At 32.8% G+C, this 26,308-nt stretch overlaps 1 protein-coding gene and 1 non-coding gene across 2 annotated transcripts; both read left to right on the forward strand.

The window, feature by feature from the left end:
• Nucleotides 1–16,220: 16,220 nt before the first annotated feature.
• LOC136981289 (U1 spliceosomal RNA) lies at nucleotides 16,221–16,385 on the forward strand. Its single transcript, XR_010881674.1, has one exon. It is a non-coding gene; the product is annotated as a U1 spliceosomal RNA (small nuclear RNA).
• Nucleotides 16,386–20,822: 4,437 nt separating this feature from the next.
• On the forward strand, nucleotides 20,823–21,785 carry LOC136981283 (four and a half LIM domains protein 3-like). Its single transcript, XM_067277585.1, has 5 exons — nucleotides 20,823–20,849; nucleotides 20,981–21,143; nucleotides 21,216–21,400; nucleotides 21,446–21,566; nucleotides 21,646–21,785. The coding sequence occupies exons 1-5, from the start codon at nucleotides 20,823–20,825 to the stop codon at nucleotides 21,783–21,785; spliced, it is 636 nt and encodes a 211-aa protein (XP_067133686.1).
• Nucleotides 21,786–26,308: the final 4,523 nt, after the last annotated feature.

The raw sequence follows: 26,308 nt of genomic DNA on the forward strand, positions 1-26,308 counted from the left end.
CAATAAATAAATAAGCAATTACCTATAAACAGCATTTATTCTCTTTTAAACAAATGTTTTCTTTTATGTATTCCAATATATAGAAACCTGATGATGACCATTAAAGATGGAAGAAAACATTTGTTTAAAAGAGAATTAATGCTGGTTATAGGTAATTGCTTATTTATTTAAAAGATTACGGTTGTCCATTTACTCACCAGCTAATGCCATCAGATGCTTTAATATTGCAACCCCAGTAACTTATAAAAAAGCTTACAGATGTTCAAATGTGTTCAGAATTTTCAGTATACTTACTGTGTGGATTTTTTGAATGTCAGGCATGCCTGTATAATGCATTTAAAGACATTATTCACAGCTGACAAAGATTGAGAAAGGCTACATCATTGGGCTGGAAAGCAGGACAGTTGCTTTTCTGCATTGCCAGCCATCTGACCATTTTGACAATTGTGAGGAGGTATTAGAGCAGTAGATATGAAGGAGCACACAACAATGGGCAGACTCTGGACACCACAGACAGACCACAAGGAGAAATAAAATATCTGATTGTGAGACAATTGTGAGCAGCTGCAACAGAACTGGAAATAATGACTGAAAAAGTACTCACTATTTTGATGAACAAGCTTTAAAAACTGTCCAATCTGATTTTGGATTTATCTACACCACAGTTGTTCAGTCATCAATGACAAGAGCTAATCAGCACCAATCACTTAGAATTGACAACTAAACACTGTACAATAGAAGTGAAAGCTATTTCAATGTGTCTATGTCTCAGTTTATATGGAGTATCAGCCTTTCCAATTTTATTTCTTTGATAGAGTGATGAAATTAGTATCCAATGAGCCGCTGAAGCTTACTGGTTGGCCATACGAAGAAGGTGGGGAATAATGCCTTCTGGGAGGTCTTTTAAGGTTAACTGGCCCCTATTCAGGCATTACAGAGATGGAGAAAACCCAGAAAACTACATGGCCAGCAAACCCACGGGCCATTCCTGAACTCTAGCAGTTCTGTTCTCTGAACTGCCAGTATTCAGAGAACAGAACCACTTGGCTAACCTCAATATGTCAATTTGACAATGTTCTTTTATTCATTGCTAATTTGTATATTACACATGCTTACAAGAAATGAGGTCTTAACTTGTCTGTAACAATATCTGTTTAAGAATAAAAGCCAACATAATTTTTTATATTTATAAATATGACTACAATATTAGATTAGTGGGATACAATTCCATTGATTATTAAAATCTTACTGTAAAATTATGCAAATGGAGTGCTAGTTGGGATGTGTTAAGATAATTCATCAAGGGCGTTGTCAAAGGGGTGCAGGAGGAGGCAGCTACCTTCCCCAGAAATTCGAAAAAAATTATTTAAATGCTAAGTTTTAATTAAAATACTCTTCTTAGGCTTTTTGTAAGTTAAAAAAAAATGTTTTAATTAAGATATTTCTTTTCTGGTACATAGTAAATGATTAAAACTTTATGAATTGTTTTTATTTTACCTACATACAATTCATATCCTCTATCAATTTACATCATTTTGCTCCCCCTGGCCCATTGACGTCGTCCTTGCCCCCAACCCTAACCCTAAAATCTCAAAATAACTGGAAAAATGGGAAGTAAATAAATAAATAAATATAAATTCTCTTTTATTACCTCACACTTCTTTACCATTGAAATAAAAGAAATGGCTTATTATTGCTAAATTAAAATTTTTTTAATACTGTATATATAATTTAACAAAACTACATAATAGCTTTTTCTTTTGGGAAGCCATACTTCAACTCATGCACTTTTATTTAGGAATATGCACTTTGGGCATTCTTCAGTCCCCTTTTACTTTTATTACACTATTTTAAAAATTTATTCTTACTTCTTGAAATATTGTAACATCTTATTCAGCATGATATTAGTTTAACATTTAAACTACCTTTTATTCTATTGCATCCATTTCAATAGCATTATTTCTCAACGTAGTAAGTACGGTTGCTGTATATTCGAATTATGTGTGTAAACACAGCATATTTATGTTTTTCATATCTTTTCTTGTTAATTTTTTTATGAACATCATATTCAGTATGATGTTTGTTTAACATTTAAACTCCCTTTTTATACACTATGGTTTTCAATAGTATAGTAATGTAAAGCCTCTGTGAGTACACCTCCCTAACAAGTATGCCTCTTATGACCCATCTTGAAAATTTTCCAAAAATTTCCCATTTATTTAGATAGGAAACAACCTCCATATTGAGTACACCCACAATCTGAGCCCAGGTGAAAAAAGACCCCCCAAACTAAAAATATCTCTTTAATTAGGGTGCATGCAGATTATAAAAAAACAGGCAATGTTATAGGCTGAAATTTTGGTTAAAGTAAATTAAACTGAACGTATTGTAGTACATGTAGGTGTGCAATATTCAACATCTGCAATGTCAGAAGTAATTGTATTGTATATGTACTGTATACAATACAATTACTTCTGACAATACTGTAATTACATACTGTTCACAGGACAAATTGATTAACTGTGGCCACCTAAGCTTAGATACCTGCCAGTCCTGAACCTGACATATCATGACGTCACACGAGGCATGCATATTGTAAATAACTTTTATTTATCTATTGTAAAAACTCAATATTTTGAGAATAAAAGTTCATGTTTCGTCAAAATTATCATGAAGCGGTTTAAATAACATTAATTTGAAATTGGATTTTAATAAACTGAAAGTTAACCTTTTTTAATTTGAGTTTTTATATTAATTTAACATTATTATAAATCATAACAGTGGCTTGCCGTGACATTTGATGACAGGGAAACTGTGTTTCTGTAAGAAGCCGACTTCCAGGGGCAATCAGTTAATTGCACGTCAGTGCAATTAACTGATATCTAGTAGGCAGGCGGCTAACAGCCCAGAACCTGTCCGGAATATAAAATTGGTCTAGGGTTCATTCATATTCATTTGTTCGATAAGCCAGTAAAAACTGTAGCCTTCTCTAAATGTATTTTTAATATCACAATTATATTCCGAATCGCTAGCCACGCTATACCGACTAAAATTAAAAATAAATTATAAAAACTTACTCGGTGAAATAAAATGTGCGCTGGATATACATACCTGATACAATATATTGTTCAATTGTATTAATATACTTTTAAAGAAAATTATAATTAAATGTAGCTTTGTAAAAAAAAACGTACATAAAAATAACACAAAATATTCTTTACTTTTTAAATTTTAAAACAAATCCACTTAGTCCAATAGCTCGATACGAGTTGCTAATGAATGGAATCAGAGACGGCTCAGGTAGGTGTGCAGTGTTTACATGCCAAATCTCGAGGGTGCCGATACTGGTCAATGTCAAATGCCTCTTAAATCGAATCACTAGTGCACCTCAAAGAACGCGACAGGGTTGTTGTAAATTTTAAACATTTCTCACCATAGCTGTAAAAATCTAAATATGTTAAACTTAATACTAAGTAGATTGTTCGTCATTTGCTTTCTAACTAATTCGTTTTAGGACCAGTGTCCACGAAAATTTCCAAAATTTACAACTTTTCAGTCACTCTCATTGAACTGGAAAAATTTCTGTTTTTATTATCTAATATTACGAAGAAATCAGTCCCAACTGTACTCGGCTAGAGATTGGTTGGGTTAAGCTTTTGTTTAAAATTCTGGCTCTTTTGGCAGGGTTTTATTTATGTCCCCAATTCCCTAATCTCTTAATTATTTAATTACTTTTTAAGTAGAAATAAGTCGAAACCAGTTACTTTGTACCTGAATATTTGTAGTCTTGGGAAAACAGTGGAAAGACAATTTTTATGACAACGGATACATAAATCGTAAATTTAAGGAAAATAAATTCTAGAGCTTTTTTTGTATCTTGTACAGTACGTCTCATTTGGCCGGATGGCCGAGCGGTCAAGGTGACAGCCTACCGCTCTGGGAGACCCGGGATCGAATCCGAACGGGTCGAATAATCCCCAGGAATTTTTCGGGGGGTGGTCCGTTTGGATATGTCGGGCCCCGTCCCTCACCACCCGGTCGCCCATTGTGGGCCTGGCCGAACCCATAATGGGCCTACTAAAAGAGGCCCTTTTAGTGCCCACAGGGCGGAAAGAGTTACAAAAAAAAAAAAAAAAAAGTACGTCTCATTCATTAAATTTGGTTGTAAATGATGCTGCCAAAGTAACAGTTAACTTTTTAATATTATACAAGAATTGTACATGTTTTTTCTGCATCCCCTTACAGATGGGACATACTAAATAGTAATATCCCCGGTTTAACATTGAAATCCATAAGTAATATAAGATGGGAGAGCAGAATAAACATATCAAATATTTTAATGGATTATTTTTAACTCCTGTCAACTATACAGAACTATCATAAAAACATGCCAGTAAACTCCTATCGGTCGGGTTAAGTTATAAATCTAGTCTACTCATAATTCACATAATCGGGCAAGGGCGGCCAATTATCTAGTAGGCAGGCGGCTAACAGCCCAGAACCTGTCCGGAATATAAAATTGGAAGTTTTATACGTATATAGCTTCCACCAGCTAAACCGTGACGTTGGTGCTCTATAAAGCGCATGTGCCAATGCCTATAGTCTGGCTGCTTGGAAGCTGACCTGGTTTCGACATTCCTTCCGCCACTGATATTCGAATATACAATAGCAATCTTATCGTTTTTTTCACATGTAGTATAGAAATTTGTAATAAGATACATAATGCGGTTATAATAAAATATTAATTTTAATTAATTTAAAGTACGTTAAAATATGAAAATTTATATTTTAGAAAATACAAGGGAAGGTCATTGGAAGGTGGAAGCGGCGCTTTCACCGCTTCCAATGACGGCACGCCACTGAATCATAATGAGACTTGATTTTTAAATATCAAATAATAAACTTTATTATATGTGAACTTTACAATTTAAAATTAAAAAAGAATTAATTTTATATAAACTAATTGTATTTAGTTTATATCATTTAATATTTTTCATACTTTTATTTATAAATTTCCAGTATTACTAAAAGTTAAAAGTTTTTTCCTCTCTCATCATTTTCGACTTTTCAATAGTTAAAATATTGCACAAAACAGTTATATATTTAGCAAATGTGTTTTCTAACACTGACAATTAATATCTCAAACAAAATTCACAATTTTTAATATATAAGTGTTTTAATGCATTTCTTTGATTTTTGATATTCAAAAACTTTTCAAATTCTGTTATAGTTATGCAATTAATTAAAATTCAAAAACCTTTTCAGAAATAACAGAAATAATGTTGCATATGTATTGAAAATTCCTTTTCATATATATAAGCATATTTGCTCAACTATTAGTTTTAATTAAAATACAATAATTTATTGCAATATATAAGATTCAATGAAATGATGTTTTTAATAAAATACGACTCAAAATAAAATACCATTTATCAAACACTTATATAAGTTAAATGTATATTGGGATATAAAATTATATAATAGCTGATTTCCTTTTTATTGTTAACTATTATGTGTGTGTTTGATTTTTCCACTTATCTGAATATAGAAACATCAATATAATTATACATAAAAATAATTAATATACAAAATATAAAATTATACATTAGTTATTAAATTAAAGTTATATGTAAAAATTATGTATTAATAAGAATCAAAGTCAAATTATAAAGTTAATTCATCTGTAAGAAAATCAATATGAGTTTTGAATGAAATGTTACAATAATTCAAATATCTGTCCCACTATTAAAATTTACATTTGTACATTTAAACATTGTACATTTAAAAAGATTGTACATATAAAAAGAGTTTCATTCACATTCTTATATGTAACAGAATCAAAAAATATTATATACGTCTATATTAAACGCTATATACAGTATATATTTTGTTTATTACCAAATACAATAAGCACACTTTTATTGTATCTTTCAAAAAATTAAAACTCATAGCTTATCCTGTTTCTTTCGATTGGGCATTACTTGAGCAGTAATATTAATTGAAATACGTATTTTCTTTAATTAAAGCATTATAATTTATTGGGTTGAATTTGATAAAAATTGTAGAATTATAAATTCCCACTGTCGTCTATCTGTATGTTTGTCTGTCTTTCCTTAATCTCGAAAATGAAGTTAGATGTCAGATATGGGCTAGTTAGACCCAAGGTCCTAGAATGACCCTGATTAACTATATATGAACTTCAGATGCAAACCGGAAGTCACGTCATTTCAATTCAAAACTTTTCCCTGAAAGAAATTAATAGATGACTCTATTGTTAAAGGAAAAGTATGATGTACGGGGGCAAGACTACTACTAATTTGAGGGAAGAGCATATATTTTAAATAAAAAAATTATTAAAATTTGCAATCCGGCATTGTGACGATGTCACAATAAATAATTGCTCGTATACAGTACAAACTCCTTATGAAGAATGATGATAACCTTATATATTCACTTTATTAATTTTCGCAGAGACAAAATAAAAGCTTAATTCACTCTCGTTTGGAAGTGTTAAAATGACAGTTTAAAGCACTCGTCCTTCTACGTCAGAAGAATTGTGATGTCATGTTCTGGCCTGGAAGGTATCAAGATGGTCATGGGTTAACTCAGAGATAACACATTCCAACGTACAACGAAAGACAACGTGTAATGGGAGCGGCCGGATGGCCGAGCGGTCAAGGTTAGCAGCCTGCCGCCCTGGGGGACCCGGGATCGAATCCGGACGGGTCGAAAAATCCCCAGGAATTTTTCGGGGGTGGTCCGTCCGGATATGTCGGTCCCCGTCCCTCAACACCCGGCCACCCCTTTGTGGGCCTGGCCGAACCCATAATGGGCTTGTTATAAGAGGCCCTCTTAGTGCCCACTGGGCGGAGTTACAAAAAAAAAAAAAAAAAAAAAACGTGTAATGGGAATTTTGAATTGTGTAGTAATTAATATTAATATATTCTGGTTATGTTAAAGTTAAAATATTTACCTAAATTACACAGTGTATTCTAAAACCTGTCCGAATGGAACTTTAATAAACAAGAATATAGCCTAAATAAGATAATTATGCTCACTATTGGCACGCAAACTCAAAAAACAACAAAAAAGGTTGGCGGCCGGATAGCCGAGCGGTTAATGTGGCAGTCTACCTCTCTAGGGAACCCGGGGTGGAATTTGAACGGGTTGAAAAATCCTCAGCAATTTTCCGACAGTGGTCGGTCCCTCATCACCCGGCCGCACCATAGTGGGCCTGGACGAATCCATAATAAGCACGCTAAAAGGAGGCCCTCTTAGTGCCACAGGGCGGAGTTTAAAAAAAAAGGCTCGCCATCCTTGATCTAGGCCAGGGGTGGCGAACCTTTTTGAGCCCTCGCGCCATATAGTAAGTATACTTAGCTTTAAAAATTTTTTAAATTTTTTTATTTTGCTCTTTCCGCCCTGTGCGCACTAAGAAGGCCTCTTATAGCAAGCCCATTATGCTAGGCCCACAATGGGATGGCCGGGTGGTGAGGGATGGGGGCTGACATATCCGGTCGGATGAATTCCCGAAAAATTTCTGAGGGTTTTTCGACCCGTCCGGATTCGATCCCGGCTCCCCAGAGCGATTGACTACCACCTTGACCGCTCGGCCGTCCTTTAAAAATGTTTATGCGTGCCAAAGTTTTGGACTTCAAATAGTGATATTTAAAGAAATTAAACGAATAAAACGAATATGCTTTAATTAGAATAAATGTATAAAAACCGATTGAAGAAAGAATGATCGGGTAATAAACCGAAAGGATGATTGAAAAAGACATGATAAATCAAAATCATATGATACGTTACGTGCCACTTCGGGCACACGTGCCATAGATTCGCTACCCCTGGTCTAGGCTCTCAATAGGAACAGTCGAGTAGTAAAGACGGAACACGACACATCCATGCCAGACCATTTATGAAAAATTCTTGATGATACGAGTTTAAAAATGGTGAATAGACGCCTCCGCTTCTGATCGTCGCCAATTTATAACTGTAATCGGATTGTGCATTGAGTCGTTATTATTTAAAAATGAATTTGATAAAAATTGAAAAAATATTTTACTACTTGTTATTGAATTATTTAATATGTAATCAGATTCAAAAAAAATTTTATCGTTAAAATAATCTTATAGAACTTATTTTATGTGGAGTTGGCAATATGTAAACAATTAATGTTCTGAGTAAATTAGAATTTTCGTCAATGTTGTTGCCTTCCTCTGTTGGTCGATAAATTATTAAGTTTCCTCTAAAGTAGAAGTTAATTAAACAGCGGTTCACAATATTTTTTTGACTTGTTCGAAGACTTTTATGAAAGAAAACGTCTGGATTGTCAGGTAACATCAACAGAAATCTTTTTTTAGAATTAGATAAAATATTAAAGCTCAGTCGCCCAGAGGGTAATGGGGATCTGGACAAAATATATATTAGGGCCTTATAGCAAATTACGTTTGTGTAAATATAAAAATTTGGTTAATGTTACCTTAGGATCCAAGATGGCGACGGGGGAAATTTTTCCCTGCGTTGGAGACTGCGACGGGGAAAAAGTTTTTTCCCTAGAGTCGAGACGTCCACGACGTGGGGATTTTTTTTCTTTCGGTTTCTACCCTGCGTTCGACGTGGCCGAGTTTCCTGTAACCTCGAAACGGAGACGGTAGTGTATATTTGCGACGGTAGAGGGAGCTTTTTCGTAACGTCGTGCGAGAGAAATCGGCGGGAAATATGTAGGGGTGTTACGAACGAATATGCAAATGCGTAATTTACGACGTGATTTCTGTTCCTTTCTGGGTAATTTTATGCAAATCGACTAGTTTACAGTTGGAATCGTTTACTGCAGTGTGGCGACGAATTGCGTATCGCTCGCAACAGTCGTCGTCGGGAGCGTCGCCAGTCGCAACAGGTAAGGCCGCCATCTTGGACTACCTGGATGCAATTTAACCGTTATTTCTTTTATTACAATTTAATCCTAAAAGTTAGAAAAGAAAGTAATTAGAAATTAAGAAAAAAACCGTGTTTTTTATCTCCCCACCTCCCCGCGTTTAGTTTATTGCCAATTCTTCGATAATGAGTAGTTTTGCCGATTTGAGTTGCAACGACGAATGTCGGTCGAGTTGCAGCACCCGTGAATTCTACAAGTTAATGGAAAACGACTTTTTGGAGCTAGGTTTGCCTCCCCGTATCGATAACGCATTGAAATTTGCTGTAAAATTAGGCATACAGCCGACCGAGTCCGTTTGCATTCCGTGCGATTCTAAATGCAAATTATATTATCGGAGTAATAGAGAAAGCTGTTTCTTGCGATGTAGTAAGTGCGAAACGAAGACTTCTGCCTTTGAAAGAACATTTAAAAGTAAATTTGGCCACATTTCTTGGGGTTGCATTCTGTCGTTTATATGGCACTATCTATGTCTGGAATGTACGCCGACGACTTCGGCGATTGCGGCTGGCATATCCAAAAAAAAAACGGGAGTCGATTGGTCCAATCACATACGGTTGGTAAATCTTATAGCTTTGAGTAATTTGACATCGTTTAAAATAGGAGGGCCGAATAAAACGGTGGAAATCGACGAGACCGTAATATGCAAAAGAAAGTACGAGAAAGGGCGTATATTAAAAAGTACGTTTGGAAATGAAAAAAAGATAGGAAGAAGTAGGCAACCACCATCGAAAAGTGAGTAAAAAAATTCTTTTTTTTTTTTTATTGTTTATTTTGGATAACATCCGCGGAGTCTGCAGAGAAATTCAAGATGGCGGCCGGAAACGCGGCCATCTTGAATCGAGGGAAAAATTTTTCCCCGTCGCAGTCTCCAACGTACGGAAAAATTTCCCCCGTCGCCATCTTGGAGGTACAATTCTAGGTCCGAATGACGCGGTTGGGAGTTTAACATTTAGTTAAATATAGCAATATTATCCGGCTTAATCACTTATTTACCTAACCACCTAAAAGAGGGTTTTGGACTAATAAACAAATTGTTATTATGTTCTCTTAATCCGACTGTTTACTGGAGTAGAAGAAATACTCAGAAATTTTATTTATATGCATTTCGGATCCAACGTTTTCGCCGATCTCTCCTCAGTAATATTTGTGCAAATATTTTTTACAGTAGGTACCATCTATGACAAAGACCACGCCAATTATTCGTAACCATCTAAAACCACTCTAAAAATTTTACTAAACCCTTTAGTAAAATTTTTAGTCTAATTCGATGTCTCAAGCCATCGAATATAAATACGAATACGATCGAAAGAGTTTTAATATTTTTCAGTAAGATTGCTTGCATTTTTAAACTAATGTTTGATCTTAATTATAAAATATAATAATTGCATTCTAAACAAATATGTTAGTGACCAATGACGTCACTAAGGAATGCGGACTGTAGCATAATATAATTAATATAATATCTATTCATTTTGGTGCCACTGCACCAAAATGAATAGATATAAAATTTTTTTGTTCAGTTAAAATTTATTATTATTGTTAATACGGTAGAGCGTCGTTATCCGAAAGCCGGTCAACCGAAACGTCGGTTAACCGAAAGCGTTCCAGTCGGACTGTGTCGTGCTGAATCGAACGTTTTTGATACTAGATTAACTTCTAAAGTATAATGTTTTTGTTTTTATATTTTTCAATATATTTTGTTTTTACAAAATAAAGAAATAATTTTTAACGATACAATAACCTCGATTATTATTATAAAAATTTTCGTTAGGCTTAAAATCGGTGAAAATTCAACACGAAACGACACTTAACAGAGAAAAATTTCAACATGGGATACGTTAATATATTTTTTGTACAGTACATAATCGGTTATCCGAACAACCCCAGTCCCCAATTGATTCGGATAAACGACGCTCTACTGTATTTAGTATTTCTATAGTTATAACATTTTTTGTAAGCTTAGCTTACATATATCAATATATATACAATGTTAAGAGTCTATGCTAATTTACTTTCTGAACTATTGAGTTCCGATAGAGCTGTCAGTATTGCCAAATTACAATAAAAAGAAATACAAAATATTTTATATTTTAAGACTATAATACAATTAAAGTATAAATATATGTAAGTACGGTACATTTACGCTGCTCATATGATATTGTAATATAAAGGTGTAATTTTAATTTTGCTTGTTGTTTACGTTATTGTCGTTAAATATGGGAATTACGAGTTACGAGTAACATTAGTAAATAGAAAAAATTACTAAGCATACTTCGCGCTGTAGATACAGTAGTTTCGTTTGATGTAAGCACTAAAATGTCGAGTGAAGGGAAACAGATTCAAAACAGAAAGGATATTAATCCGCTATTGATTCAACAACATGGAATGTTTCGTTAAGAGTACTGTTAGAGGGACCTTTAAAAAATGGAGGAATTTTTAAACATTCTGAAGCTGAAATTACCCGAAAATAGGATAATTTAAAATGCCAAATGAACACCAAGTTAAGGAAGTTAAAGAAAAAAGTGGCTGTAGTCAGACGACGTTTTATGGACATTTTTTAAATTTTTTCCTTTGATTCCTTAATTCAATAATATTAATAGATGCAACAACCGTTCGCGACAAGTTCATGTTATAGAATATTAACACTACAATGCTATAGACCAGGAATTCCCAATCTTTTTTATGTATCTATATTGTATTATATATAGATATTATTTACAAATTTGTGAATAACCTATAAATTTTTGAACAAGTGGGCAGAACCTCTCTAGAGGTCCTATAACTTATTTAGATAATAATTTGATATTTATTCTTTAACTTGTTATATTTATTTCAATTTATTAATAAATCAAACGAAAAGTAAAAAGAAAAACAATTTAATAAATTGTAAGAAATGAAACTTAAAATTTTGACTTTTGAGTCACTGTTATCTTAATTACAATAGATTAACCAATAATTATTTTCATTCTCAACTACTGCAGATTTTTATTTAAGAAAAGAAGCTTTCAAACATGTTCGGGATCTTGTCACAAATTCAACCAGAGGCGCTCTCTGTACACTTATTCAATATATTGGAGTTATTCGTAGTATTCGAATTGATATTTTATCAACGTTAAGATCTCATATACTTTTTACTATTCGGGTATTCGTGGATAGTATTCTCTCATCTCTAAAGGAAATCATAATACTGTATCTGTGTTACAGTAAGATCCTAATTATAACCTTAATGTTTACTACATTTTTTTCCTGTAATCACTACATATTTATCGAAATTCTGCATCGAATTTTTAACTTTTCTGTTTATATTCACAGTTTTATAGTGTAAATTGTATTCTGTTAAGTTAAAATATAGAACTGATGGAAGGTGTTGAGGCTTATTTTTTAAGGTGAACCCTGGATTGCGACATTTGGTACTGTACGTGCGCCAAAAGTCCCTGCTCTGCGATTATTTTGAAGCTTCTAACAGAATTAAAATTAAAGTACGGACAAGTTGAAACTGTATTGGAATGTTTGCAGCGCCACACACGCTAAAATTTTCTCGCCACTCCTCTGCCCACCCTGAAATAATTTATTGGAGTTTATCTATATAGTTTACCATTATTAGTAAGTTTGTTTTAAAACAACTTGATAGTTCGCCAAATAATTTCACGTTTTCAGTAAACTTTTTCTCCCTTTTATAGGCCTATCTTACTGAAAATCGATTGCTAAATTTTAAAAATTTGTTTGTTTGATGAAAAATGTGTAGATAGCAACTGCCCACTGTGCGCACCTCCCAGAATTAAAAACTTTCTTCCCATTCCTATTCCGTAAAAATCCTCCATATAATGATAAGGGACGTTCGTCGCCGTTTCGTACTACTGACAGTTTCATCTTTGTAATAATCCACATTTAGGCCTACTCTTTTAACAACTAAGTTACGGTAGAACAGAGAAATGGTATATATTTATCTATATATGTTCACATGGATAGAAAAGTAGACGTAAAATGCAAAAACAAAAACATTACGTTGTTCTCACAACCGATAAGTTACTCTACACCAGAAAAGCCTCTCTTGTCGAGACTAACGAAAACGGCTGCTCTTCTGCATTCTCAGTTTATGTAACTTCTAAGTCTAAGCTCTAGTCGCGGGTAATGAGTCACGTGATGATCTTACGCTGCGTTTTGTGTCATAAAGTCGCGACTATACCGGCCTGAGACTTCTTTATGTTGGTCGAGTCGAAGGTGGGAAATGCTAATTGACGAATCGCTTAAACTTACAAGTACTGTACACAAAGATTACGTAATGTCAGTCTCAGTTGCGTATTTAACTTAATTTACTTATACTCATTTTCACGAAATTAGTCACACAAAAACGTTTAGTAAGAACACTCGTAACTGTTGACTTTAGATGGCCATATTTATTAAGCAAAGTCATCCAGTTGTTAAGAGAAATTTATCACTAGCGTAGTTAAGCACAGCGCTTAGTAACTGGAAGTAACTTTGTTTTCCTGTCTACTCGAATTTCATTTCTATGTATGATATTGAATTTCAGCACGCCGTATTATATTAAGATTTTAGAACAAATATATAGGATATTTATATTTTTAGTTATTGCGATATTATCAACAAACGTGATACAGCACTTGTAATTTTTGCCAATTACTAGCTTTAGTGAATTAGCTTTATAATTGTATTAACATTTTTTCTTTTTTTTAATATAATTTTAAACTTCAAAAAACAATCTGCCAATACCGAGTCTATTTTATTTTTATACAAAGTCTATATTCAAATTACGTAGGCCTAATTAAACAATGTTTTTGAAGAAGTCTCGTTCTTGTATATTGTTCAAATTTCTTCTTGTAAGAATTCGTTTTATTCTAATATATGCTGTATATATTTTATAAGCCGAAGATGGTCAAATCGTGACAGAAAAAATTACTTTTCTCTCAAGATTTCATCATATAAATAAATAAAGTTTCAGTCTGAATCATGCTCTACTTTTGTTCATGATTTAAATATAGTTATTACGGTGCTAAGTTTTATAAACTTTTGTAATACTGATTTCTTACGGAAAAGCGTAATAAAAAAATAGTAGTAATATTTACAAATCATTATGCTTAAATCCGTTGCGGAAAAGCAGTAATATTCACATTATTAAATGTAACATCCAGTATATGGCTCGTAAAATGACAGATTGACCGTTCCCAAAGATGGATCTAGGAGCAAATCTTAAGGAAAGATTTTTAATTCGTATAGTGAAATAAGCTAAAAGTTTTATTTTTTTAATAATTATTTTTAATAAACTACATAAACTTAAACAATATAAGTGTAACGAAATTGCAAAATAATGATAAAAATATTAAAAAATTAAATATCATTTGAAAGAAATAATGAATCTTGCATAAATAATAAAAAAGTTTACGAGGCATCGTCCCTTCAGATCCGTTCCATCAATAAGTAAATAAAAAAGCTTCTCTTCAGAAATAATAAGGCATCGTTCCGAAAACAAGTTTACCGATGGTTAATGGTTCAGCAAATGTAAACAAAAGTACATAAACGTACACGTACAGAGCATAAAAAATATATATTTAATAATTTATTTTAAATAATAATAAACGGAATTTTAACTTTCGAATATTCGTATATTATATATAAATTTAAAATAATTTAATAATTTAAAATGCCATTTTAACCATGTTCGTATTATATAATTGAATAAACGTTAAAAAATATTACAATTCTTTATTTAAAAAATAAATAAAACTGAATTACAAATGCATCTATTGATCTAAAAGAACTACTGTATTTTGTATTGTAAAGAAGTGATATTTACAAAGTGCAGGCGAACATGTGTCAATAGAAGTCACTCAATGGTTTCTTATAATTAAACGATATAATCATTCCTGAGTCTGATACATATTCGATAACAATATATATATATATAACTTATAATATATAATGAAATGTAAGTTCTCAAAATCTGAAAATATTCTTAACTTCAATACTGTACTTCACTAATTGTTCTGAACTGACATTTTGAAGTCAGTTCAAGAAAAACAAAAGGAATTGAGAACAAAATGTAATTTAAATGATGGAGTGACTAGAAAAAATACGTTTATCAGGAAAGTAAACAGGAAGAAAAACATAAGAGTTAGTTTAAAATTGATGCGAGTATTGGAGAAAAAAAAAATTATTATACTGTTTTACGACATTTTCATTAGATTTTCTCTTTTACTATTTTGCGTTTAATAAATATTTTTAGTATCCAGAATTTTTATGATGCTTATCTGGAAATTTTTATTTAATTCTCTTTCAATGCATAAAATTTTTAATGAATTTTTAAAATTGTTATTTTCCTATTCTTATCAGCTGCTATTAAATATTTTATTCTTTCTTTTAAAATATCGCATAATGATAATGATAAAGTTCACAAAATATGAAATAATTATTATTATATAATTTTTAAGGTAAACTTTAGCTAATATTTTATAAAATTATTATTACATGTTAATAAAGCTTGTTTTCAACACCGTGTATTATCTCATCGTGTGTTTTTTGTTATTTTATTTTATTTTGAAAGTCTTTCGGTCCCTTTTAGAAACAAGTAAAACATTAAAAAATATCAAAAAACAATTATATACAATATGTTTTATTTGTCTAAATTTCATCAGTATATTTACAAATAAATAAAGCCTTGCAAACTAATCATACATTCTTTAATTATTTAAAAAATTTTGTTGGATTTACTTCTCGATTTATAATGTATGCTATAAAATTGGTGAATTGTTATCGTATCGTTATATAAATAATAAATAATTATAATCTTTTAAGTACTATTTACCTCAATGAATATGCTGAGTTTCAATTATTAAAAAAAAAGTATCACGAAAGTGAATAGTGCCAGATTAATTAATTTTAATAAGATTTGAAAAATATATAAAATATTAAATATTACGAGAATTACAAATCCATGCTTTGAAAATGTCAGACTCGATGAAAAATAATGTTAACTAACAATCTTGTTGAAAATAATTAAAAATAAAATAAATTATTGTAACTGCACTAGATGGCGCCACAGGAAAAGTGGAAGAGCTAAATCAAAAAAACAACCTAAATGACTAATACAATAAAAATTATGAGATTTTACTAAAGAATAATTTGAAGAAATAAGTCAAAAATCGAACGTCTTTAATTTTTGAACGAATTGTTTAAATGTAAAGAGAAGAAGTAGTCATAAATCGACCAACACCAAAACATCAGACGACGCAGTTGGAATAAGACCGTGAGAGAGCCAGCGGAAATCATACTTACCTGGCGCCGGGGTCAGCCGTGGTCACGATGGCGGCTCCCCCAGGGTGAGGCTTGGCCATTGCACTTCGGTCTAGCTGACCCCTGCCACTACCCCAAACTGGGGCAGATGGGGCGTGTAATTTGTGGTAGCGGGGGACTGCGTTCGCGCTATCCCCCACCTAATTCAATCAAAAGTAGACGAATTTTTTTTAGTACGTGCTGTGTATGCAATATACTCAGTTTAATGCACGAGTGTTCTTTGCAGGTCTGAAATTTCCAGCAGTACAATACTCTCCCTATATATATATATATTTACATATCTTGTTCAAATTTTCAATCGTTAATAAAATACTTTTTATCCATCCACTCAAGTTCAAATACATTTTTTTAAACTTGTAGTGGATGACACTTGACGTTAATACAGTTTTTTCAAACATTAATTCATTAATTAAATTTAATTAATTAATTTTAGTTTTATATGAGAGAAAAACATTTATATAAGATATTTAGCATATGTATATACATATTTATATTAATTGTAATTACTTAATAAAAAGTTAACTAGAATAAAATTTTTTTTTTGTTGACCTAAGTAGGAATTGACTTTAAAAAAAATTTTTTTTCTATTACTTGTTCAGTATGAATTCGTCACGATTCACCTAACATCGACTGATTAAAATCTATAAACCGAATTTAATGAAAATTCTCGTTCATCGTGGTCGTAGTGACGACATTAGCACCACCGACCACCTGAGGAAAAATTTCGAATTTTATATAGAATTCGTTCATTTTACTTATTGAAAGTACTGGTACATTCCAGTACCAGAATTTTATATAGAATTCGTTCATTTTACTTATTGAAAGTACTGGTACAGTACATTCCAGTACTTTCCGACTGTTACGTATACGTAACACGGGAAAGTGTTGAATCGTGTTAAATTTGACCTCCGGGTTTTTGCAATCTCGATGTTTTTAGATCCCGAATCCAAAAAGTAAAAAAACCTTCCGTGGATGAGGATGTGTGTGTGTGTGTTTTGGCACTTACTTCGTTTAATATCTCAGGATGGAGTAAAGATTAAGAAATGAAATTTGGCATGGTAACTTGTATATAAGCGGTATTGGTGGTATTAAATTTTGGTGGTTAAAGATCAAGTAAGTGGGGATCATGTGTCCTATCACAATTACGTCGGATATAATGAAAATTTTACTGGTTATTGACACAATATTTTTAGAAATTCACCTGTATCTTCGAAATTAAGCCTTTTTATAATAATTAATAATATATAATTGATTTTTTAATAAAATCTCATAACAGACGCGCTACACACAAATATATTTTAAATAATTACGAACCGATCTAGCAGATGTAGAATTTGTCCTAGAAAATTTTTTTACAAAGGAGAGGCGGAATCTAAAGCAACATAACTTGGCGAATGGAATCCCACAACAGTGAATGTTGTAAATTTACCTGGTGAAGCCGGTTTAGGCGGCAAGTTTTTGAATATCGAGTAACGAAGGCGATTTGCTAATCACTTCAAGAGATGGAAAATGTGTTCGATATTCTTGCATTTATAATATTATATCATAAATGATATTATAAATGCAAGAATATCGAACACATTTCCCAAATCCCTGTATCGATTAATAAAAATCGAAATAGGGATTTGTCTGCTGTGTGTGTGCACCAAGTAGGTGTAATTTTTCGAACAATTTTGCTTATTTCAATGATTTATAATAATAAAAAATTTACACCTAAGCCACCACAAAGATTATAAATGACGTCTCAAAAGTGAGAATACCGAATATCTTCACACACTTTCAAGTGGCCAACAAATTACCTTCGTAACTCGAACTTTGAACTTTCACCACAATAAACGCTGCTGTAGCCGTTTTAAGTTTCTTTTTCGTTACTACTATAGCCTACTACAGTTCTTGTCGAATGAATGAATAACTCGCGAAAAGTTTATGGTTTCCTGGTATCGTAAGCTTAGTTCCTACAATAAGACAGAAGTTTAATAACATTAATATGTATGACAATAAATGATGATTGACAACTTTATCTGTAAAAAAACACTAATCTGGTTAAGAGTATTATTCAACTTTTTACAACCTGCAGTCCTCCCCATTCCTATTTTCAGCGTCTTTATTCGTCGCCTACGGTCAAGATTCGTCCTCTGAAAGAATATTTGAACCTATTCTTTTAGTTTTAAAATATTTCGTACGTAATTAATTCTTTCAGATTATTGGAGGCGGGACTTTACATGTCCGTAAAGTTGGTTATGGACGCAGCGTCTGTTATTTAGTGTCCGCTATTTAGAAATATAATAACTGTCTTATTTGAAGGACCTGGGGATTGTAAAACTGCCCGTTAAATGCGTGACCTGGGTGTCCGCTATTCGGGAGTGTCCGTTAATGAAGTTTTCATTGTATTATTTGTTTATAGTTCTGACATAACTTTGGAATTGTAATTGGTTCCCGTTGGTTAATTCAGATTTTATATTACCTTTAAAAAAATTTGAAAATTATATGAAAATTTGAATATTGAAATATGAAAATATTTTCTCTTTTGTTCCTCTTATTGTTAATAAGAATTTATTAAAATACATCTGCACAGCAGACAGTGGCATTCTTTGATCTGACATCTCCATGTAGGCATCAATTGTCTCTCTAGTCAAAACTGGTATTTGTAAACTTGGAGAGAGATCCTTATATTCAGATGAATCAGGAAGTTTGAGTTCAAAAGAGCTATCACAGGATATAGAAAAATTATGAGTTTCCTGATTCCTCTCATAAGCCAGTAACCTGAAAATTATTGTAAACAAGTTTAATAACTAGTTAACATATGATCACCAATATTTTATTTATTTTTTTCTGTCTCATTGACAGGAAAGGCAAAAAATATTATTATATATTATATTCTTACTTTAATATATTACATATAATATAAAAATAAACAGTATAAGGTAACTGAACAGTATTGACAAGCACCTAAAGATGACACATATATAGTGTATGCCAGATTTAGTAAAAGAAAATGGTCAAAAATTCACTTGTACAAAAAGTTTATTGGTGAAGAAATTTATTGAAAATAGTAAGAAGACTTGTGACCAATAAAAAAGACATCTTAATTATATTTATTTTAAATACTCCAAAAATTGTTTTTTCTTGGTAAAAGATTAAGATATATATCTCTTATATTGTTTTAGAACTTCATAGAAAGTAGTTTTGTTTGTGTTGATTGTTGTTCTAAATTACAGTGATAACCTATTGGTACAGTTAACATTTCACATACTGGTATAAATTGGTTATAATATATCAGGCTCAGTACATGACCATATTCCAAAGGAAAAATTCATTTTAAAGTTTTGATCTTATGTATTGGTTAGACAAATGTGAAAAGAATCAATGACAGCTTTACTGATCTTCAAATGTTTTTATCAACGAAAAATGTGCATTTTGTGAAATCTTATCCTTAAAACTTTCATCTACTGCTAAGTTACTTTATCATGTAATAGTTATAAGGACTTGAAATTATAAATGTAATAATTAACGATAAAAATGTAGATGTAGATTATTTTAACTTACCTTTCTATTAAATCGGCTTTTCTACCAGCTAGCTTGGCATTGTACTTTTTTAATTCTTCCTTTAATTGTACAGTACCTTCCTAAAAAATATTTTCGTTCTTTCATTATTATAAAGTAAGCTATCCTTCGAACGGAAAGGCTTGTTTACAACCGTATCGATATGCGCGACACCTATGTCACGTGATCACTTTTTTCCTCTATTCACAAAGTCTTGGAGACGACCTTTCTTTTCAGGCTACTGCCTCTGCAGAAAAATGTAAAATCAGGAAAACGTCCTCTGGTGTTAATGCCACAATTATAAAATTACATTTTAAAGTAAAACAATAAAAGTACATGGCTGGTGTTATTTACATTTAATCTATATATATAAAATTACTTGTCCTGACTGACTCACTGACTGATCCATCATCGCCCACAGCAAACCGCTGAACCCAAAGAAGTGAAATTTGGTACACAGTTAGGGTACTGTACGTCATGGAAACGCACACTAAGAAGGGACTTTTCGAAATTCCCCGCGGGAGGAGAAGGAGAGCATTAAGACTTAACCGGAAAAATGGCTTCTACTGTACTATTTTAGATGCGATTTTTTGTTTCTGGTGGTAATAAATCTCCAAATGTACAATATTTACGTATTACGATTTTTCAACCAAACTTTCGAACAGTTTTAAATTCGAATTTGTTCGATTGCATTAGAAGATTCTCACTAATAAGCGGTATGTGTAAGGCAAGTAATTTTATATATTCGGGGCTCAACTGAGGGCTATTTCAATCAAATTGCAAAATCCTCGCGGGCAAAGCCGCGGGTAACAGCTAGTAAATATATAAAAATATAAATACGATTTTTATTGTTTTACTTTAAAATGTAATTTTATAATTTAATGAATTTCGAACTTTTTATTGTTCAGCGCGTCATTGGTCGTAGTATCAATATAACAATTAACAAACAACACTGCAAGCAACAATACTCGCGTAACAACAAACAGAAACAATCGTTTAAATAAAAGTTTTCAGATTAAGTGGATTGAAGAAAATGGCGGGAAGAGAGGATAGAATCTCGGTAGGATTCATTTATTTAACTCTAATTCTGCGATTATTTGTATCAGTGATATTTAACTCGGGATTTGAGAGTACGCAAAACTGCTGATTTATTCTTTATGTATATAAGTTTTCACTATTACTTTCTTTCAGGGTCTCTCTAACAAACACTTGCGCGAAATTTGCTTGTTATGCAGCAAGTGCCACAATTCATTGATTCCATTCGCTTCAAAAGCCGATAAAGTTTATTGCTCGGATTGTTACGATGCCGCTTTTGATACCAGATGCAATGGATGTAAAGAAATTATTCGTGCAGGTAAAAATATTGCTAACTTAGTGCCATTATTAACATCATTAGACATTAGGTCAAATTTCATCTTTCTTACAGGTACTAAAAAGATAGAGTTTAACGGCAAACAGTGGCACGAGAAATGTCTCTGCGTGGACTGCACAAATCATATTGGAAGTAAACGCTGCATCCCCAGAAATAATTTTCTATATTGCAGCACATGCTACGAGCAGAAGTTTTCTACTCGTTGCACCAAATGCACCCAAATAATAACAACAGATGGTGTGACATATCGCAATGAACAATGACATCTGGAATGCTTCGTAAAGTCTTGTCACACTTGTCTGGGTGGAGAGCGCTTAACTTCAAAAGAAAGAAAACCATATTTTGCCGAAGGTTTTGGAGAATCATCTGCCAAGAGACACCACACTTGCAAAAGACCTACCACAGGTCGGTTTCTAGAATTCTTGTTAGTTTATTAATAATCACAATTATTGTAACTGAAGTTTAAAATCTACTTACTTTCTAGGCATCGAAATGATAACTTCTGAAGATCGAAATCAGCACAACGATTGTGCAGCATTTGTAAGAGATGGCTGGTTGGAATGGGATTCTGGATCGGAACTGACGTCTTATGTCACGAATGCGCCACAGGAATTGTCCCTATGAATTAATTATATAATAGATAATTTAACGAAAATTATACAAAAAAGAAAAAAAAATCCACTGAATGATAGGAAGAAATTTGATTTATTTTGGTTTAACTTTAGTTTGTAGCTGATAAAATTTTTCTTAACGATCTTCCAAAAGTAAAAAATTTTATTAAAAAAGTAAATAAATCACAAAATTTTTCAATGGATAAATTGTTTTTGTTTTACTTTTTATTATATAATTTACAAACACGCCTTTTTTATAGTTAAATATACAATATAACAAAGGATCTTAAAAATTATAAATTTTATTTTATGTTTGAGTGCAGTTACGAATGCCACTAACCCACGAGAGGCCGAGTGGATAAAACAATTGAACCAATCGTGAGTTGAATTTCTTTTAGTTTTCCAGGGGGTTTTCCTCATCTAAATAGCGGCCATTTTCCTATTAAAAATCTTCCCGGGAAGCATTTCCTTGGCAGATAGCTTCGGTGTTACGTTTTCATATCCCATCAAACTAAACTAAATTTTTCGGCCTTGAGTATCCACAGGGCCGAAAGATTTCAAAATCAAAAATTGGCATATCAAAACGCGACACGAAAATGCGCTTTGTATAATTACAGGGTACAGTAAACCATGGCGATTCTGTCAAATCGTATTATGCAACGGGCAACTTATAAAATATTTTCACCGTTAAAATATTAACACTTTTGACAAAAAATCTATTAAATAAAATTTATAATTTTTAAGATCCTTTGTTATATTGTATATTTAGCTATAAAAAAGGCGTGTTTGTAAATTATATAATAAAAAGTAAAACAAAAACAATTTATCCATTGAAAAATTTTGTGATTTATTTACTTTTTTAATAAAATTTTTTACTTTTGGAAGATCGTTAAGAAAAATTTTATCAGCTACAAACTAAAGTTAAACCAAAATAAATCAAATTTCTTCCTATCATTCAGTGGATTTTTTTTCTTCTTTGTATAATTTTCGTTAAATTATCTATTATATAATTAATTTATAGGGACAATTCCTGTGGCGCATTCGTGACATAAGACGTAAGTTCCGATTCAGAATCCCATTCCAACCAGCCATCTCTTACAAGAATTTTTCGAGGGGTGGTCCGTCCGGATATGTCGGGCCCTTTCCCTCACCATCCGGTTGCCCCATTGTGGGCCTGGCCGAACCCATAATGGGATTGTAAAAAAAAGGCCTCTTAGTGCCCAGAGGGCAGAAAGAGTTAAAAAGAGAATGTGTGCTGAAATTTCATAGTCAAGAATACCCTTGAAAGAACTGCACAAGTATTTGAAATAACCTGATGTGAGATGGACAATCTGTTGGTAAATTATACAATTTTCTTTCTTTTTACACATTTTTAATTAACTTTTGCCTATCTGAAAGAGTTTGACACGCGTAATTGTCTTTTCGTATGTCAGATACGTAGACTGAGTTTATCTTATTTGTATCTTGATTTCAGATATCAAGTAGTAATAATATAATTAGCATTATATAACCCACACGTCGAAACTTTCAGCAAAACATTAAATATATATACAGTCGAGTCCGCATAAGTCGACACCATCGGTTAAGTAGTCAGTTTTTGTGGTCCCGGCCGACTTACATAGGCATTAATGTTAAAAAACTCCGGTTTACTCGACACCAGTGGATAAGTCGACATACTTTTGCTGTCTCACACTCCGATAAGTCGTCACCCCTCCTGAAAAAATGAATTTACTCCGCACGTGTAGTGCCAACTCATTTTTTTCAGGAGGGGGAGTCGATTTATTTATTAATATATAATTAATATAATAATATATTAATATTATTAATATATATATACATATTAATAAAAATGCCTTAACATTTTGTGTATTTTTATGTATAAAACAATAACAAATAAGCAAAAAGAAAATATACAATCTACATCAACGTCACACCAGAATCCAATTTTGTATTTTCTCATCCCAGAGGCATTAAGAATCCTTAGACGTTACTTGCCAACAAATGACAATTGCGAAGATGATGTTTTCAAGGCGTTCGTGATCGTTGAAAAAGAAAGTCGAGACAGTTAAGTGCTCAAAACAAACAACACTAAACGAATTTTTCAGTTTTTCATCTACAGAGTATGGAGGACACAAAGTATTGTAAGCCTATACTGCTGTATAACGCACTACTGTATATTATTAATTGTAGTTTTCTGGTTTTTTTCCGACTTCGCTTTAGTCGTCACATAGGATAACTCGACACATTTCCACTTCCCCTTGGGGTGTCGACTTATGCGGAGTCGACTGTATTATTTTTTTATTACCTATATTTATAGTGCAATCTACGGCATATTTGTATTGTTTTGTGTACTGTACTTTTATAATTTATCACTATTGCTTGTTAAAGATCTTGTGAATGAAAGTAATTATTTATTTTACCGAGTATAATTTTGTTTTAAAATTAGTAAATGTTTCATATTTTCATTAGGAACAGCAACTAATATCAAAACTTATTTTAAAGAACTCCAGACATAATTCAGTGCAGCTGACCTAGACTTGCTCGAAAATATCGTCACGATATCAGGAACATAGCCAGATATTTTGGACCTATCTTCGCGATATTCCTCGTTGGGATCGATTGCAGCTATTAAAGACGAGTCTTGTAGCTCATCGTAGTCATTTTCGAAAAAGCTAGAATTGGGATTTATAAGATTCTGAACACCATACCAAAACATTTATAACAGATGCTGTGAAAACGCGATCCATTTTTATTAGCGGAATGCTAGCTGTTGTGTTTCTTCAAACACGTCAGCAACAAGTTAAATATTTCACATATCCGCAAGCGCTACGCTGAATTACTGAAAATTTGGAATTCCATCTTATAACCTTACTAGTTATAAATTCCGTTCTAAACATTACCGTAGTCACTTTTTATGGAAAAATAATTCATTTATAAGGTGCCTATCTAACAGTTTAACTTATTTTCATTTTTTACTAAAGCATTCGTAATATGTAATTATGACTATAAAATACCATAAATAAAGTTTCGGCTATTGGCGCTGTTTGCCGCAGCGGCAGAATTTAGAACTAATGCTCGCTTAGGGTCTAGACCAGTGATTCTCAAAGTGGGGGTCGCGACCCCCAAGGGAGCCGTGAAAAATATTTGGGGGTCGCTGAAAAATTGATGCCAGATCAATTTTTTCAAATATTTTATAAATTTACTATGGATTCATGTTTAGAAATAATAGAAATAAAAAATATATAAAATAATTTTTACTTAAATAAATTGCACACACAAATAATAAAAATAATATAAATATTTAAATACGAGCCTAACCCCCTCCCTCCAGGATGTTTTTCGACACATACTTATTATTCGGGGGTCCTTTGAAATTTTTAAGTGCAGAAGGGGGGTCGCGGTCCAAAAAGTTTCAGAAACACTGGTCTAGACTAGGAGTGGCCAACATACGGCCCGCGATTAATTTATCAATATTAGCTACTTAACTTCCAATAATTGGTAGAATGGATGATTCGCGATACTTCCTTTTTTAAAAAAATTTCATTGTAGAGATTTACAACTTTTGTATTCGTCTGTTATAAATTTACACTATTTAAAGAACGAAACACCTCACACTCACTGAAACTCATCTGCTATTCCCCGCCATGTCACTGTTGTTTATGCTGACCAAGGTCTGTATAAGAAGGTCAGGACACGCTCCCGTGATTCTATGCGGCAGCGGCCATGTTGGGGCATACCGATAGAGATTACCATATGTGGTCCCTGCGTGAGTCGACCATTATTACGTATATACGTACTCAGAACGTTAAACAATGGGTTATTCTGTGGCACCTAATTGTAAAAGTAAGTCTACCGACCTTCGATTGTTTAGATTTTCTGCAGATAAGCAGAGGAAAGCGAAATGGGTGTGTGAGGCTCTGGATAGGTCCGAACCTCACTGAAATTCGCGTTAAAATCATTTATTTTTAGGAAAAAATTATTTTTTTTAGAGGAAAAAAAATAGAAGTTAGAAATAGTTTTTCTTAAAGAAAACGACGCGAACTTTTAAACAATAGAACAATGGGGAAACGTAGATCGTCTATCTCCGAGTGGGAATCGAATTAAACTTCGATTTTGACCTCTCCCGCGCCCCCGAAAGGTTTCGAATTGTCACCAGGTGACGAGAAGAGACCAATCGGAAAGCGGAATCGGAGGAAAACAGATAAAACCTGAGAATTCAAGGACGCGAGGGCTTCTTCTCCCGAAAGTTCCAAGTGACGGATCTATTGTTGTGTGTGTGTCTGGTGCCCATCTTCGTCTCCGTCTCCCGACCTCGGATCGACATCTTTCCATCAACGGAAGTCGACCGCATCGTCCTGGAGTCGCGGAGTCGTCGAGGGAACTGGCCATTCGCGACCTAGGGACACTCCTTCAAAATGAGACTATATTCGAAAGGAGAGGAAGACCCAGAGGCTGCTGCCGACCTAGAACTTCCAAGATCGCGGAAATCTTGTAAGCTTCTTTCGTGTCAAATAAACGGTTTCTTGTAACCGTAGA

Source organism: Centruroides vittatus, unplaced genomic scaffold (assembly GCF_030686945.1).
Source record: "Centruroides vittatus isolate TY-2023 unplaced genomic scaffold, ASM3068694v2 contig_749, whole genome shotgun sequence".
Taxonomy (NCBI): domain Eukaryota; kingdom Metazoa; phylum Arthropoda; class Arachnida; order Scorpiones; family Buthidae; genus Centruroides; species Centruroides vittatus.